Source organism: Sceloporus undulatus, chromosome 6 (genome assembly GCF_019175285.1).
Source record: "Sceloporus undulatus isolate JIND9_A2432 ecotype Alabama chromosome 6, SceUnd_v1.1, whole genome shotgun sequence".
Classification (NCBI taxonomy): domain Eukaryota; kingdom Metazoa; phylum Chordata; class Lepidosauria; order Squamata; family Phrynosomatidae; genus Sceloporus; species Sceloporus undulatus.
The window spans coordinates 111,893,222-111,909,273 of record NC_056527.1 but is presented as its reverse complement, the minus strand read 5'-3'; the positions used below and the strand labels follow the sequence as shown (position 1 = coordinate 111,909,273).

Here is a 16,052-nt window from a genome sequence, read left to right as displayed (position 1 = left end):
AATAATAATAATAATAATAATAATAATAATAATAATAATAATAATAATAAAAATAATAAAAACTCTAATAAGTGCCAGCGTAGCATAGTAGTTTGAGTGCTGGACTATGACTCTGGAGACCAGGGTTCAATTCCCAATGTGGCCATGAAACCCACTGAGTAACCATGGCAAGTCAAATGCTCTCAGCCTCAGGGGAAGGCTATGGCAAACCTCCTCTGAACATGTCTTTCCAAGAAAACCCCATGATAGTGTTGTCCTAGGGTTGCCATAAGTCAAAAATGACTTGAAGGCACAACAACAACAGCTTAAGTCCAGGTTATCGGAAGGACTGCATTCTCCCATGTGAGCCTAATCATGTTTTCAGATCCTCTGAAGAAAGCCTTGGCTTTGTCCCACCATCTTTACAAGGGACAAGGCCTTCTCAGTGTCTGCTCCTAGGCTCCAGAACTCCCTCCCAAGACATTATACTAACACTCCCCTTGCTCTCTTTCTGCAGATAAGTTAAGACTCTTTTAAAATTATTATTTCTGCATGCATTTAAAGACTGACTGCTCATGGGCTCTGGGCACTGCAGGGTTGTGCTGTACTGTCTATCTGTGTTTTAGTTGTTGTTTTTAATAGCTACTTTTTAAATTGTTTTTGATTGCATGAATTGTGTGATATTTTAACTATTGCATTTGATATCTTATTTAGCAGTTTCCATTGCCTGTTGCAAACCACATTGAGCCCCAGACTGGAAAAAGGCAGGCTATAAATAAACATAACATCAGAAACAATACTAACAACAACAACAACAACAACAACTGCAGCAAAGGAGGAAGACAATATTTTTAGCCTGGATTAATTGAACCATAGTTTCCACTATATTCTGCGCTGCATTCAGTTCTGGGAACCTCATTTTAAGGAGGGTATAGATCAACTGGAGTGGGTTCAGAGAAGGTCAACAAGGATGAAAAGAGATATGAAGAACAAAACATATGACGTTGAAGGCAGTGGGAATGTTCAGCTTGGTGAAAGATACATGGTTACTCTCCTTAAATATCTCAAGGGCTGTCATGGAGTGGAGAGAGCAGGTTTCTCCTCTGCTGCCCCAGATGGTAGGACCAGGTCTCATGGTTTTAAGTTACAGGAAGAGTAGATTTTGATGAAACATTAGAAGGAACCTCTTGAGACTAAGAACAATTCAGCAATGGAACCAATTACCTAGAGAGGTGGTGGGGTCTTCTTCTCTGGAAGTCTTCAGAAAGAGGCTGGGGATGGTCTACTAAGGACTCCTGTACTGAGCAGGGGGTTGGATTTGATAACCCATGGGGACCCTTTCCATACACTCTGTCTATGATTCTATGATGTAGAAATTTTTCCACGGAAAATATGTATGCTTCAAGTTGCCTGTCAACTGATACAGACCCCATGGATTTCATGGGGTTTTCTTAGACAAGCAATACTCAGAGGTAGTTTTGCAAGTTCCTTCCTCTGAAATCTAGCCTCCCACACCTGATATTGTTTGCCAGTCTCCCATCCAAGAACTTACCAGGGCCAACCCCTCTTAGCTTCCAAGATCAGACAGGATCTGGTGCCTTTAGGGTATTTAGACCTATAATGAAATATAGCATTGGAAATTTTTCCATGAAATGGATAGAAGGGTATTACTGGTTGACTATGGATGACACTGCTAGGGAAGGGCTTCCCTGCTCCTAGGGAGACACGGCTAGTGGGAAAGACCCTTCACTCCTCAGTTCCCCTGAACAGAAGAAAATAGTGAAAATGTAATGAAACTGGAGAACATTATCCAAAGTATTCAGAAAATTTTCTGGAGTCCATGGGGAAATGTTCCACTCCAAATCTCTGCTTCCCAAGCTCTTATACTTACCCTGCCACTGGCAAAAGAGGTGATGATGAGAGCCACACAGATGCCCAGGACTATGACCAGGAGGAGAAGAATGAGAGGGTATTGTTGGCTCAGGCTGTAATAGGTTTGATAGAAGAGTTCCTCACGTTGGGTGTCGCTGGTTGACTGTGGGCGACGCTGGCAGGGCATGGCTCCCCTATTCCTTGGGAGACTCACCTCGTGGGAGAGGTCATTCCCTACTCATTGTCCACAGCAGAAGAATCAGTACACCTTGAAGAAACTGAATAAGATATTCCACTGTGAAGTCAGTATTCCCTTGAGATGGTGGAGTGGTTCCATTGTCAGCAAACTGATGTAGATTAAATCCTGACCAAACAAAAAATTAACCCAGCTTCATCCATCTGAGCAGAAAAAATTTCAATATATGACTCAAGGCAAATGCAATAATATGGAGCAATGTTCCCATCAAACTCCACAAAATTCAAGTGAGTTTGGTATCATCAGAACTGGATGTTGGAAGAGAAGGACCTGGATGAAACATTCTTTAAAAAATAAGAAACAAAATACTTCGTTAAAGAAATTTTAAAGGTGGACTCCAACATGAAACTGCTGAATTAGAGTTGTATCAGGAACAGCTGCTGTGGTGGGCTGGTTTGAGTGTTGGCCTAAAACTTGACAGATCCAGATTCAAATCCTCATACCGGGCCACGAAACTCATGCCTTAAGTTTCAAATCCTTGTACTGGGCCATGAAACTCACATCTTGAATTTCAAAACCTTTCCACTGGGCCATGAAACATCTTGAGACTGTCACCCCTTCTAGCTTTCCTCACAGGGATGTTGTGACGATAATGTGAGAAGGAGGTGGGGTGGAGGATATACCATCTAGAGCTCACTGGAAACAAGGTATGCTATAAATGAAACTAATAAGCAAACAAATAAATGTACATGCTGTTGCTGTTATGTGCCTTGAAGTCGTTTCCAACTTATGGAAATCCTAAGGCAAGCAGCGATTCCAGCCCTGCTCTCCAAAGTCATAGTCCAACACTCAAACCACTACATCACGATGGCTCTGTCACACATAACTGGCTTTAATTTGAGATAACAAGGTTTTTAACATAAGAAAAGTTCTTAGTTGGATCAGACCAAATACTTATCTATTCCAATCTTCTATTTTCTTGATGGTCACCTCATAAGGAGAACAGGATCACAATAACATTTTCTTATTTGTCCTTTGCAGCAATTGATATAGACCAGTATTCTGCCTCTGATACAAGAGGGAATATATTGCCATCATAAGTACTGTACATACTACCTACTGACATCCCATCCAACATTTTACAGATGAGAATGGGCACACATATGGCCAAGCAATATCAGAGTGTGATCAAGATGGGAAAAGTTATAAATCAGGAAGCACACCGAATCTAGAAGATGCTGCAGCAGTTGGCTTTTGCCTGTGTCTACTGGGAAGGGAAAGATTTCATCCCCTTCTCCTTGCTCCCCTGTTGAGTTGAGTGCAACTACTTTTGCACTTTGAACCCAGTTTGCCACAGTTGAAACAAGCTGCGAACAAAGGGAGAAAGTGAGAGGAGAAAAGAGAAACCGGGACATTTTAACAACAGCTGAAAAAGTGGGACAACAGAAAATCTGTCCATGCCAAATCAGGACGCTTGGAGGATATGGAGCACTCTCCTCCATATTCATCTCACTAAGGTGTTAATAAATATATTAATTCAAGAGCATTTATCTGATCATCAAAACCAGCCACCATAATAACTGAACTGCCTACATTTCAATTTGACCTACAATTGCCCTAGTGTGTATTTTTGGTTAGTTCACATCCTTGTGATTTCAACTGTTTATTACACAACCTATTTACCATAACACATCATGCATCATGAACACAATTTCCACAAAAACACATGTCTTTGTTTCTAAGGCATCACCAGACTCTTTGCTCATTTCTAGCATTTGTACTTATTCCTACTTAAAACATCTTCCCTCAACTTAGGGAAAATAAGTGGAACCAATTAGTTGAATTCTCTTTATCACATAATGGGTGGACTAGATGACTTCTAGATACACCACCCAACTCTATATTCATTCTATGATCTTCTATGCGTATCAGGTTTCTCTGATTTAGGATTAATACTTTTGCCTGCTTTCCTCTCCTTTTTTACTATGTTCCTTTGCAATTTGGTATAGGGATGGGATGGAGGGAGGAAGCATAGGCTGGCAGATAACAAATTAATGAGGAAAGTCTCAGAAAAGAAGGAAACAAAGCAAAATATCTTCCCATTATCTAAGCTATAAGTTCCTGGTTGTATTATTACTAGGCATAATTAATGGACCAGAATTCACTCATAAGTTAAAATTCAACAAGAATAGATCTGTTCTCAAAGAGAAGTTGCTTGAATGGTTTGAATAAATTAAAGGGAAATAAAAGTGTAAAAGTGAGGAGACAAGAAGGAAGCAATATGAAAGGAAAAATAGGATGGATGGAAAAAACAGGCCATGGGAATTTTTCCCCCAAGCTGAGCTACTGTATTTGTATTCCTAAGCACTCCATCTTGGACTATCTTATATGGGAGACTAGCAGCCCCCCCCCCATGGGTTAGGGACTGGCACCATATTCATGCCTACTGACTACAACTTTTCCCTCTTTTTCTGGAAACATGCTAGGGGTCTGACATCCAATAGCTTGCAGATCGGCACCCAATGCATGAACCAACACTTTGAGTTGCATTGCTCTATGCCTCTCTCGTCCTTTGGAAAAAGATTCACAACAACCCTGCAAAGTAGACCTCATAGCCTGGGCATGACCTGAACTCAGAATTTCCTAATCAAAGAGTGACACTTGATCCTACTGCACAGAGAGCAAACACGTAGACACATGTACAGATAGCTGAGCCAGGCAAATCTGTGCTGAAGAATGCAGAAGGACAATGAGATAATGTGATTGCCAAATGGAGGAATGAAGTCACAGAGGTCTCTCCCTCCTCAACTTCCACAATACACACACACACACGTGCATATATATATATATATATATATATATATATGCTCCCTTTTTTCTATGCAACTCATCTACTTGAAAAATCAAGCACTCCTGCAACAAGCTGTCAAATTGCTTCAACTCAGCCATATATCCATTGTGACCTGTGTAGTATGTATCTATACACTTCCTTTTTGTGTTTGATCTCATTGCCTCCATACTCATTTCTGTACCTTTTTCCTCTGGGAAAGTGCCATATTACAAAATCACACACTACTCACAAACAGAACTTTGTTCCCCTTTTGCATACAGAAGCATGGCTCTTCGTGGATTGCTAAGCCCCCATCTGCCTCTTTGCTGATGGCTCACCACATTGACCCAAGCCCACCACATGCACAGGCTGCTGTCTCCTTGGTCCATCTTAGTCCTTAGCATATGCCCCTTGCTGACATACAGCTCCCACTTTGCAAAGTCCCCCAAACAAAGGTCCTCTCCTGCTTCTTCTTACCAGCTCCAGTAGCTTCATGATGATCAGAAAGGACTGCCTGGATTCTTCCCTTTCATCATCCCTGCACTGCCTTTCTGGCAGCTGCAGGAAATCAGTCACTTTCCCTATAGCCCAGCCCAGTCGCTCAACTTGAGATTCAAAACTCCTGCCAGATTAACGCTTTCATCTCCAACACAGATTGGTTGGGAAGAGGTGAATTGAAAGGCGGAGCTGGTCATTTTAGGCTGCATCCACATGGCAGAAATAATCCAGTTTGACACCACTTTAACTACCATGGCTTAATGCTCTAGAATTCTGGAAACTGCAATTTCCACAATTCCAGAGCATTGCACCATGGCAATTAAAGCAGTGTCAAACTAGATTATTTCTGCAGTGTGGATGCAGCCTTCGATTCCCTACATCCGGCACCCCAGGTGGCAATATTTCTAGCCTTTGCAATAGTTAAGCCAGATTTTTTTTTCCCCAGGAGATGGAAAGAAAGGTGGAAGCTAGAAATTAGGGCTGCTGCCACACTGCAGAATTAATGCAATTTGACACTTCTTTAACTGTCATGGCTCCATTCTATGGAATCCTGTTATTTGTCAGTTTCTAGTAGTACCAGATTAAGTACCAACTACGGTTGTTCAGAACTTGTCCTTTAAGCACACACACTGAGACAGATCACATTTTCATGCTTGGTAATTAAGGCAGAACCCTGAGATAAAGGGCTTGTTCCCAGATCAAGATGAAATGAGGGGATCATTCCTTCTAATGTAGCAGGATTCTTTCTTAGCGGATGGGATGAGTAACATTTAATCTGGCCTACTTGCTTCTAGCCAGATGCTGTGTGCACAGCAGAATGGAAAATGAGCCCTGGCACCCCAATAAGAGAGAGAATGGAAGCTAACCAAGTAAATGCATAGACTGCTCCCACTCTTTGAAAGTCATTGCAAGTTGCAGCAACAAATGAACTGAACCTTGCAAATGGTAGCAAGCTCAGCTTGCTAGCTGGAAATCTTCACAGAACCCTTTCCTCCCATCTGAGGCCAAGCCCCATAAGATGGAGAATTTGCACCCTCCCCTCCAGCCTTGAGATGACCCATGAAAATGGGTCCTGGAACTAAACCCAAGCAGATGCCAAGGGCCTCCTGTACTTTGTTTCAGGAGAAGAGCACACAGTAAATTCACTGTTTCCCAAACTCAGGGTGCTCATTCTCCACAGGGTGCCCATTCTCCCTCGAAGACTAGGCAGTTCCAGTAAAAAAATGCTTCAAGGAAAGGCAATTTGCAATGACTCACACCGCTATTGTCGCCCTAGCGTTCCACCTGTTCCCAAGCTCCTTTTTATAGTTTCCGAACAAACGGCATACTTGAAAGGGGGGGAGCCAGTGCCAAAATCAGGCCTATTCACCCAAACAAATGTCCATCGCAGCATTAGTTGGGCAATTTCCATGGTTCGTTCTTCAGCTCAGCAGTCTAGTCCTCTTGATCAATTTGGAACCCTGGCATCCTTTGAGACGAGACTTTAACAATACCCCCCCCCCAAAAAAAAGACCCTTTCCACCCTTTTTTCTCTGCCTGCCCTGGTTCCTTCCATTCAATGAAACCGGAATGGGACACCTGTTTGTCAAGCTGTGTTTTTCAGAAGTCGGGCCATTATGGGCACTCTCTGTGTGTGTCTCTGTGTTAAAAGGAACTAGAGAGAAGAACAAGAAAGTCACTCCAGTATGGGCAGGTAAAGATCTTTTTTAAAAAGGAAAAGGAAAACTTGGACTGAATCAGGGATTTAATGAGACCAGAGGGAGATGAGCAGCTTCCTGACAGATTTCAAGCCACTAATGAGCCGGACAGTCATTAATGTCATTTCACGCTTCCCATAATCCTCCCCTTCACTCAGCATGATTTTAAAGTTCATTTTAAATGGCCATCAATTTCCCCAAAGACAGAAAGAGGGGACTAAATCTCAAGCCACAGACTCAATCAGACATTGTTTTTTTTTAGCAGAACGATGCAAATGACATCAGTCACACAATCCGGGATTGTTATTCAAACTATAGAACTATGTCTATGTGCATCTCTAGGAGTTCAGCTGATCACATGTGCCAGCACTTGAATAAACAAGGAGTTGACAATGCAAATGTATTTGGAACACATTCAAGGCGTGCAGAGTTTAATCCCTAATTATCCCGGTTCTATTCACATCTGTTATTCACACTGTCGACAATGCAAATCTTTTTTTTAAAAAATCTTTGGGGAAAACCTGGTATGAATTATCCCGGATTAAGTAGGTTTTTGAGGGCAACTCCCCAAATAATGTAATTGGGTGCATTCAGGATGCACATGAACAACACAGGGGTTATTCACACTGTGAAAATAATTCAGGATGAATCTGGGTTAAATCTCCATTGTTGACACACATCCAAATGCACTCAATTAAATATGGGGGAGCTGCCAAAAAACCTACTTAATCCTGGATAATTGAAATCAGGGTTTTCCCCAAGTTTTTGTTAAAAGATCCGTATCATCAGTAGTGTGATGTGAATAAACCCAAGATAAAATACTGCATACCAAAATAGGACTCCATTTGCACTGTCAACTCCATCTTTATTCAAATGTTTGCATGTGTGAGCAACTGAATTTGCAGAGATGTGGATTGATGTAGTTTCACAGTGTGAATAACAAACCCAAAATGTGTGAGTGAGATGATCGCATCATTGCTCTAAAAAAACCCCAATGGAGCTTATTGCTTGGTGTTTTAAATCGGCTCCAGCCTTCCGGGCTGCAGCCATAATGCGGGATGGAGGCAGGAATTATCGCACACTAAATTGCTGCTGAATCGTCAGCCACCATAAGCCCAGGTCCAAGCCATGCTCCACCAATACTTTTCAGAAGTCGGAAAGCTTTCTGACTTCTAAGACGTGCTGGCAGAGCGTGGCTTGGACCCAGCTGGGACCCGGGCTGATGGTGGCCAGCGATTCAGCTGCGATTTAGTGTGCAATAATCCCTGTCTCCATCCCACATCACACTCTCTCACCCTAAGGAAGTCAAGGATAACCCCCCTCTGAACAAATTCTGCCAAGAAAACTCCATAATTGGTTCACCTTAAGGTCACCATCAGTCAGAAATGACTTTTAGGCACACAACAACAACACAATCCCTTTTGCATTTGATGTGGCTGGAGCCGTGGCTTAATCTCCCACTTTGAACAAATCAGACTCCATTTCCTAGCTAGCTAGCTTTCTCCATCTTTGGAAAACAAAGCATTTCACCACCTCTGAAACACAAAGAATCCCCTCCAGTAACAAACACACTCTGGTTATCTCCATTTTATCATATCTCCCAGCCCACTACACTCCCTGCCGCAAATTCTGCCCCAGAGAAGTGAGGAAGTTCTGATATTTCCTGCTCCTCCCTTTCCTTGCTGAATCACAACAGAAGAAGAAAGCACCCCATCCCACCCTAGGCATGTTACGGCTGGTCCTTTCTCCATGCTTTCCTTTCCAAAATAGGAAGATACCAAAGAAATGCTGTCCTGCCAAGAAAGGGGTCAAGTCATCTGACCCCTGAGTCTAACCACTTTTGCAGATCACAACAAAGATGCTGTGGCTTATTCAGCATTGAGGGAAATGCACTCTGCATGTGCTCAGAGGAGAGTTTGGAAGTCGCTTTTAAAAAGTATAGTCAGCCCTCAGTATCCACAGACTCTGCATCCATGGATTCAACTATCCACAGCTGGAAAATATTCAAACATTTAATGAAGAAATTTAGACAGCAAACCTTGATTTTGCTATTTCATACATGGGACACCATTTTATTATGCCATTGTATATACTGTATTGGAATATTAGCAACCATGGATTTTGGCATCCATGGGAGGTCCTGGAACCAAACCCCAGCAGAGACCAAGGGTCTACTGTAAATAGTTCTTTTTGCATTGTTTGAAAAATGTTGTATGCCTTTTGTTGTACACCGCCCTGATTCTAAGAAGGGCAGTATATAAATTATTATTATTATTATTATTATTATTATTATTATTATTATTATTATCCATTATAATGTTGCAGTGTTGTAAAAGGAATAACCTACGTCACTTGTTCCACTGCTCATACATTTTCTGTTTCCATTATCTATTAGGAAACCAAAAGCCTTCGGATAGATACGAGAACCACCATCACTCAAAAATGGGCTCTAAGTCTGCATCTGTACGGCAGAAATAATCCAGATTGACCCCAGTTTAACTGCCACAGCTCAGTGCTACGGGATTCTGGGAACTGTAGCTTGTTGTGGCACTAGAGGTCTTTGATAGGGAAGACTAAATATCTCACAAAAATACAATTCCCAGAATTCCACCACATTCAGCCATGACAATGACATCAAAGTACATTATTTTTGCTGTGTGGATGCAGCCCAGAAAAGCAATATCCTTAGAAAGTAATCTGAAAATGACAATTCTCATTTGTCCAGGATTCTCCTCTTTGGAGTTTCCTGGCACCTGCGGCCCCATTCACACTACAAAAATAATCTTGGATGAATCCAGCTTGACTCCTTGGTGTTCACACATGCCCAGAATCCACTCGGTGCACTTTGAGGGGGAGGCTACCCAAAAAACCACTTAATCTGGTTTATTGGATACTATTTTTCTCCCGAGTTTTCCTGAAAGATCTGCATCATCGACAATGTGAATAAGTTCTTGAATCAGTTCAGATCACTCTGTATCATTCAAATGAAGGGAGGGGGTTCCATTTTATCCCAAAGTGTGGATAACACAGGGGTTAATGTGACTCAGATTTAGAAACCCAATGTGAACAACAATCCTGATATGCATCAACGCAGTGATCCACATCTCCTTGAGTAAAAAAAAAAAAAAAAGATTATGAATGCCCCCAAGAAACACATTTTTCCAACCATTTGTCAGATGTTTCTGGATAGTTTTCCCATCCCCAAACCACATCTGATAGCCTAAGAAGCACTGTTTAAATTAGAAGAGATCAAGAATGTCAGTTACGAATATGAGAACCTTTATAATAGGAGTAGAATTCAAAGATGTAGCCGGGTTAGTCTGTAGAATCAGTACATAGAGAGTTCTTGTAGCACCTTTGAGACTAACTGAAAGAAAGAAATTGGCAACATGAGCTTTCGTAAACTTCAGTCTACTTCCTCAGATGCATTAGTCTATGAAAGCTCATGCTGACAATTTTTTTCTTTCAGTTAGTCTCAAAGGTGCTACAAGATCTCTCTACATACTTTAAAATAGGAGTGGGCAAAGCACTTGGGATCCCTAAGTGTGATCCTTGAAGACTGCCAGAAGCCCCCAATCCCTCAAACCACCACCACCCCAAAAGTTGAGAGAATCTGAGGAAATGGGGCTGGCAGATGATGCCAAAATCCATGCTACTCAAAATCCATGGGGCTTCAGTCCTATGGCCCCTGGCTGCACTACACCATGGAGGATCCAATATCATAATCTGTTTATGTGTCATGAACTCCTTTGAGTCCACAAAAAGCATCATGGATTGACTAGTCTCTATGTAGCCAGAGGACTCTATGGTGTTCATGCTGAAACCTTAAGTGATGCCATTCCCCGATGGTCTGAGTGGTTTGATGGATGGCTAAAGTGAGATCCTGTGTGGTGTATTGGTTTGAGCATTGGACTATGACTCTGGAGACCAGGGTTCAATTCCCTGCTCGGCCATGAAACCCATTGGGTGGTCTTGGGCAAGTCACATTCTCTCAGCCTTTAGGGGAAGCCAATGTCAAACCTCCTCTGAACAAATCTCGGCAAGACAAGCCCATGATGGGTTTGCGTTAGGGTCACCATAAATTGGAAAGGACTTGAAGGCACACAACAACAACCACCACCATTCCTAGAGTAGTAATAGTAGACAGTTGTGGGAACAGAGAGGCAGTGTAGTGTGGTGGTGTGAGTGTTGGACTTTAAATCTGGAAACCAAGGTTCAATTCCCAGCTTGGCCATGAAACCCCCTGGGTAACCTTGGGCAAGTCACATACTCTCAGCCTCAGAGGAAAGCATTGGCGAACCTCCCTTGAACAAATTATGCCAAGAAATCCCCGTGCCTTAGGGCCAAGGCAGACGACACACACCCAAAGTCGAGGGAGAAGCTTGGTGGCAGAAGTCTAAGATCTACTGGAGAATGGTCTCACAAGGAAAGAAGTCAACCCAGTGTCTGTTCCCAGTGCATATTCATGCCTTCCACCTCCATGTTCCAGCCCTCCCCCACCATACTTTTATATTCACCTAATGCTCAATTCTTTGTCTTTGCCTGTTCCCTCACTTGCCATTCTGATATATATATACACACATACACTATAAGCTCAGCACAGTCCATAAACACAGGCATTTGCACAAATGCCATTAGGAGCTTGGCAGAGACCCAGCAAACTCATTATTCTCTTAGCTCCAAGAAAGTCCTAGAGGAGCAGCTCAGGCTGCCAAAGACATCTGCTCTTGGCTGGAGACTCTGGAGAAGTTGGCCTGGAGGCAATAGAGAAAGTGGAGGGGGCACCGGACAAATATACGAAAGAGGTTGATGGGAAAGGTACTACCTTGGGGAATTCTGTAACAGAACAAGGTGTTGTTTTTCCTTCTCCTCCCCTTCCCCCCCCCCCCCCCCCCCCCCCCGACCTATAGGACAGGGGAGCAATTGGCCCAGCAACATCTGAGTGTGAACAATTTTGCAAAAAATATTAACTATTAACTATTATTATTATTATTATTATTATTATTATTTCCCACCCTTCTCCCAAGACTGGGACTCAGGGTGGCTTACAACATTAAAAAACGTTAACAAGGAAGAACACACACCTAAGAGGCTGCAGCATACTCTCCAACCATCTCAGGTCTGATCTGCACTGCAGAAATAATGTGGTTTGATCTTGCTTTAGCTGCCATGGCTCAATGCTATGGAATCTGGGATTTGCAGTGTGTGGTGGCATTAAACTCTCTGACAGGGGCTGCATTCACACTGCAGAAATAATCCAGTTTGATCTTGCTTTAACTGCCATGGCTCAATGCCCTGGAATTCTGGGAATTGTAGTTTATTGCAGCACCAGAGCTCCCTGACAGAGAAGGTTAAACGGCTCACAAAGCTACAGTTCCCAGAATTCCATAGCATCGAGCCATGGCAGTTAAAGTGGGGTCAAACTGGATTGTTTCTGCAGTGCAGATGCAGTCAGCGAAGGTTAAATATCACACAAAGCTACAAATCCTAGAATTCCATAGCACTGAGCCATAGCAGTTAAAGCGGTGTCAAACTGCATCAGTTCTGCAGTATAGAGGCACTCTAGATCAGCTTACATGAACACTTCACACTGCATTTTGAGCTGACGGTAACCAGGGCAGGTTGGAATACAAGATTCTCCTTTCTCCTGAATTTTAGCAGAACTCTTTCATTTTGGGCCCTGCCAAGACATTTTGCTGCTTGAAGCAAATAAGGATCATATGCTTCCCAACCTCCCATTCTTGATGGTTGAATCTACTTCAGCGCTGGAAATGAGGCAGCGTCCTCCATCAACTGGAGAGTAACAAATTTGTTAAAGTGTTTCAGTTGTGGTAACTAACCATAGCAGTAAGGGGCAGTGGTAGAGCAGTGACTGAAGCCAAGCAAAATGGTTGGCCTTTCCAATTAAAAGGAATCAGTGTAAACCAGGACTGCTGCCACACTGCAGAAATCAAGCAGTTTAACACCACTTTAACTTCCATGGCTCAAAGCAGTGCTATTCTGGGATTTGTAGTTTGGTGGGGCACCAGAATTCTCTGACCAGGAAGGCTATATATCTCACAAAACTACAAATCCAAGAATTCTATAGAGATTTCAGAGATTCCAGAATTGAATTTTTTAAAAAATATATGTTTATTTTTCAAGGATTTTTCAAGAATTTAAAAATTTGTTCATTTTAAATTTTCTTTAAACAATCATATCTTACCAGATTTTCACTTTAACCACATGTAAATCCATTTAGGTTGTGTGTTTCATATTGTAATGTAAAGGTAAAATTTTAATTTTGCTAGTTGTTTATGTCACAACTATTGCCATTACATTCAGTGATATAAAGCAATTATGCTTTATGAGGAACATTAGTACAAAAAACATTGCTAAGGATTCTGCATGGTGTGGTATGCGATGAAATCAGTGCGCAGGGGGTGACACCTTGAGTTACCTCACTGAACACAAAACCTAGTGATGAGTTGGTCACAGATTACCATTCAAACACACACACACACACACACACACACACACACACACACACGAACACACATTTTGCTGTTTGGAAATTAAGACAGAAATCTTAGCTAAATGGGCTGTTCCTGAGTTAAGATGAAATGAGGGCATTATTCCTTCTTACCTATAAAGTCTAGTAGGAATGTGGCAATACAGACTGGCGTTTTGTGCCAGCCTGTAGGCAGAGCCATGGCACAGCATCCGCACATTGGACACCATGGCTCCACCCCTTCACACCATGACACCACACACCCTTCTAGAAGGCGTGCTGCATCATGGCATGGCCCTGGCACTGCATCTAGATGATGCAGCACTGAAAGGGCATCAAAAAGCCACCACGGCTATGACACCCTTTCTGGGGCAGAAAAAGAGCCCGCCATTTGCAAACTAACCAAGGGTGCATCTACACTGTAGAAATAATACTGTTTGATGCTACTTTAACTGCCATTCTAAAGAATCCTTGGATTTATAGCTTTGTGAGGCATCAGCCCACTTTGGCAGAGAAGGCTAAAGACCTCCTAAAACCACTGATCCCTGGATTCGATCAGAGTGTGCTGCAGTACTGAAAGTAGTGTTAAACTGCATTATTTCTACAGTGCAGATGCACCTTGAGTAAATCCACAGGACACCCCTCCCTGCACCAGAGTCATTGCAAGTTGTAACACCAAATCAATCAAACCACTAAAATTTTAGCACATTACTGCTCTGCTACTGAGCTGGAGGTTTGGACACAGACCTTTTCCTCTTGCCCAGAGCTAAGACCTCCAAAACTGAAGAATTTGCTCCCACCAGATTACCTATAAAAACTGGAAAATCCAGCTCAGGCCCTGAGATCTGGCAACCCTACTCCCACCCCACTTCAACGGAATCCTCCTCTCAAAAAAACAAAACCCCAACAAACCACCCTCAATCCACCTTCTCACCTTCCGGCCCAGCTTGATATTTCCACTGGGAATGTAGGAGGACTCCTTGAGGCCACCTAATATAATCGTCCCATTCCCTTTCAGCCCTCCTTCTCCACCTTTGTCCACAACAGCATTCCTTCTCTTCTTGTCCCTCTGTGACCGACCTTGATTCATCCAAGCTAGACAACACAAAATACATGTTCCATCAAGCAAGGACTAGGAAACAGGGGGAAAGTTTCCGCATTGACATACTCCCCCAGCCTGCCTTTGTCCCTAATTGTAGGAAGTATCAAGGAGGCCCAAAGTTCTGCAGATCCTGTTTGACCAGTTACAGTCATAATGGACAAAGGCTGGAGGGTTCCTACACAAAGGAAAACCTCCCCTCCCCACAGTCACAAGACTGGGCAGTTTCGTCTCAAGGCAGAGTTTAAAAGATGCCTGGTGTAGCGACCCTACTGAAACTATGTAGGTTTCTCACACCCTACAGCACTTCACAGATAAAAACCAGGACATGTCTTTGGCAAAGCCACATCAGAGGGTGGTCAACATGTTATTTGGGAACATCCTTTTATTGTGTTGTTGGTGTGTATTTTTTAGTTTTGTGTATGTGTGTGTATGTTTTTCTAGCGATATAGTATGTTTCATGTTGATTAATTGTTTCCTACTAAATATGGGACCTTATCATACTCACAATTTTATTATTATTATTATTATTATTATTAAACTTTATTTCTATAGCGCTGTAATTTTAAACGTTCTGGGGACTGGAGGATGTGCGTGCGCGTCCGGCAGAAAACGGAGTTTATCGCACACGAAGACGTCCTCCAAGAGGCCCCGTTCCATCCCCCAGCGCGCACCCGTTTGCGTCCAGTCCTGACGGGCGTGATTTTTGCCTGACAGATTACCTTCCGTTAGCAAAAAATGGCACCCGTCATGACTGGACGCAAACGGGTGCACACCGGGGGACAGAACAGGGCCTCTTGGAGGACGTCTTCATGTGCAATAAACTCCATTTTCTGCCGGACGCGCGCGCACATGAGCCTCCTCCTCCAGTCCCCAGAACATTTAAAATTGTGAGTGCGATAAGGTCCTATGTTCTATGTGTTTTATGTGTGTGATAAATCAAGAGATATTATATATAAAAAGATGGCAAAGGGTCTACACTGGCCAGAATACTCCAGGCTGCTCCTGGAGTATTCAGGAATTTTGGCAGCATTGGGATCAGAATACTCAACATAGTATATGAACAAAAATATTTTTCTTTATTTAGTATGTATATTTTCCTTTGCCATGTATAATCATATTTAACATTTTATAAAGAAAGAATATTGTTCAAATGAGAGCAGTTTTATTTAAGTAAATTCAGTTATTTAAATCAATGCATATGTGAATTGTACAAGTAAAAAAGTTTGGGAAGAGGAGGAGGAAGAGGAGGGATCAGAGACTCCAAGTCTTGCACCCCTTTGAGAAACTCTCATGCCCCCCAAAGGGTCCCATCCCACCATTTGAGAACCACTGGTTTAACAAATGGTGTGACTGTTAATGGTTTAGTGTTGAGGTGATGGTGGTGATGG

At 42.6% G+C, this 16,052-nt stretch overlaps 1 protein-coding gene across 3 annotated transcripts in view; it reads right to left on the bottom strand.

The window, feature by feature from the left end:
* Window positions 1–5,429, bottom strand: part of ADCY4 (adenylate cyclase 4) — a 41,718-nt gene extending 36,289 nt beyond the window's left edge. For 2 of the 3 annotated variants that reach the window (XM_042476661.1, XM_042476663.1), the window contains exons 1-2: window positions 5,355–5,429; window positions 1,871–2,391 (exon numbers count right to left, since the gene is read on the bottom strand). In XM_042476661.1, coding sequence (XP_042332595.1) covers window positions 1,871–2,038 — 168 coding nt within the window. In that variant the 5' untranslated portion in view covers window positions 2,039–2,391; window positions 5,355–5,429. The remainder of the gene's footprint in view (window positions 1–1,870; window positions 2,392–5,354) is intronic. The other variant, XM_042476662.1, reaches the window with a different exon arrangement.
* Window positions 5,430–16,052: the final 10,623 nt, after the last annotated feature.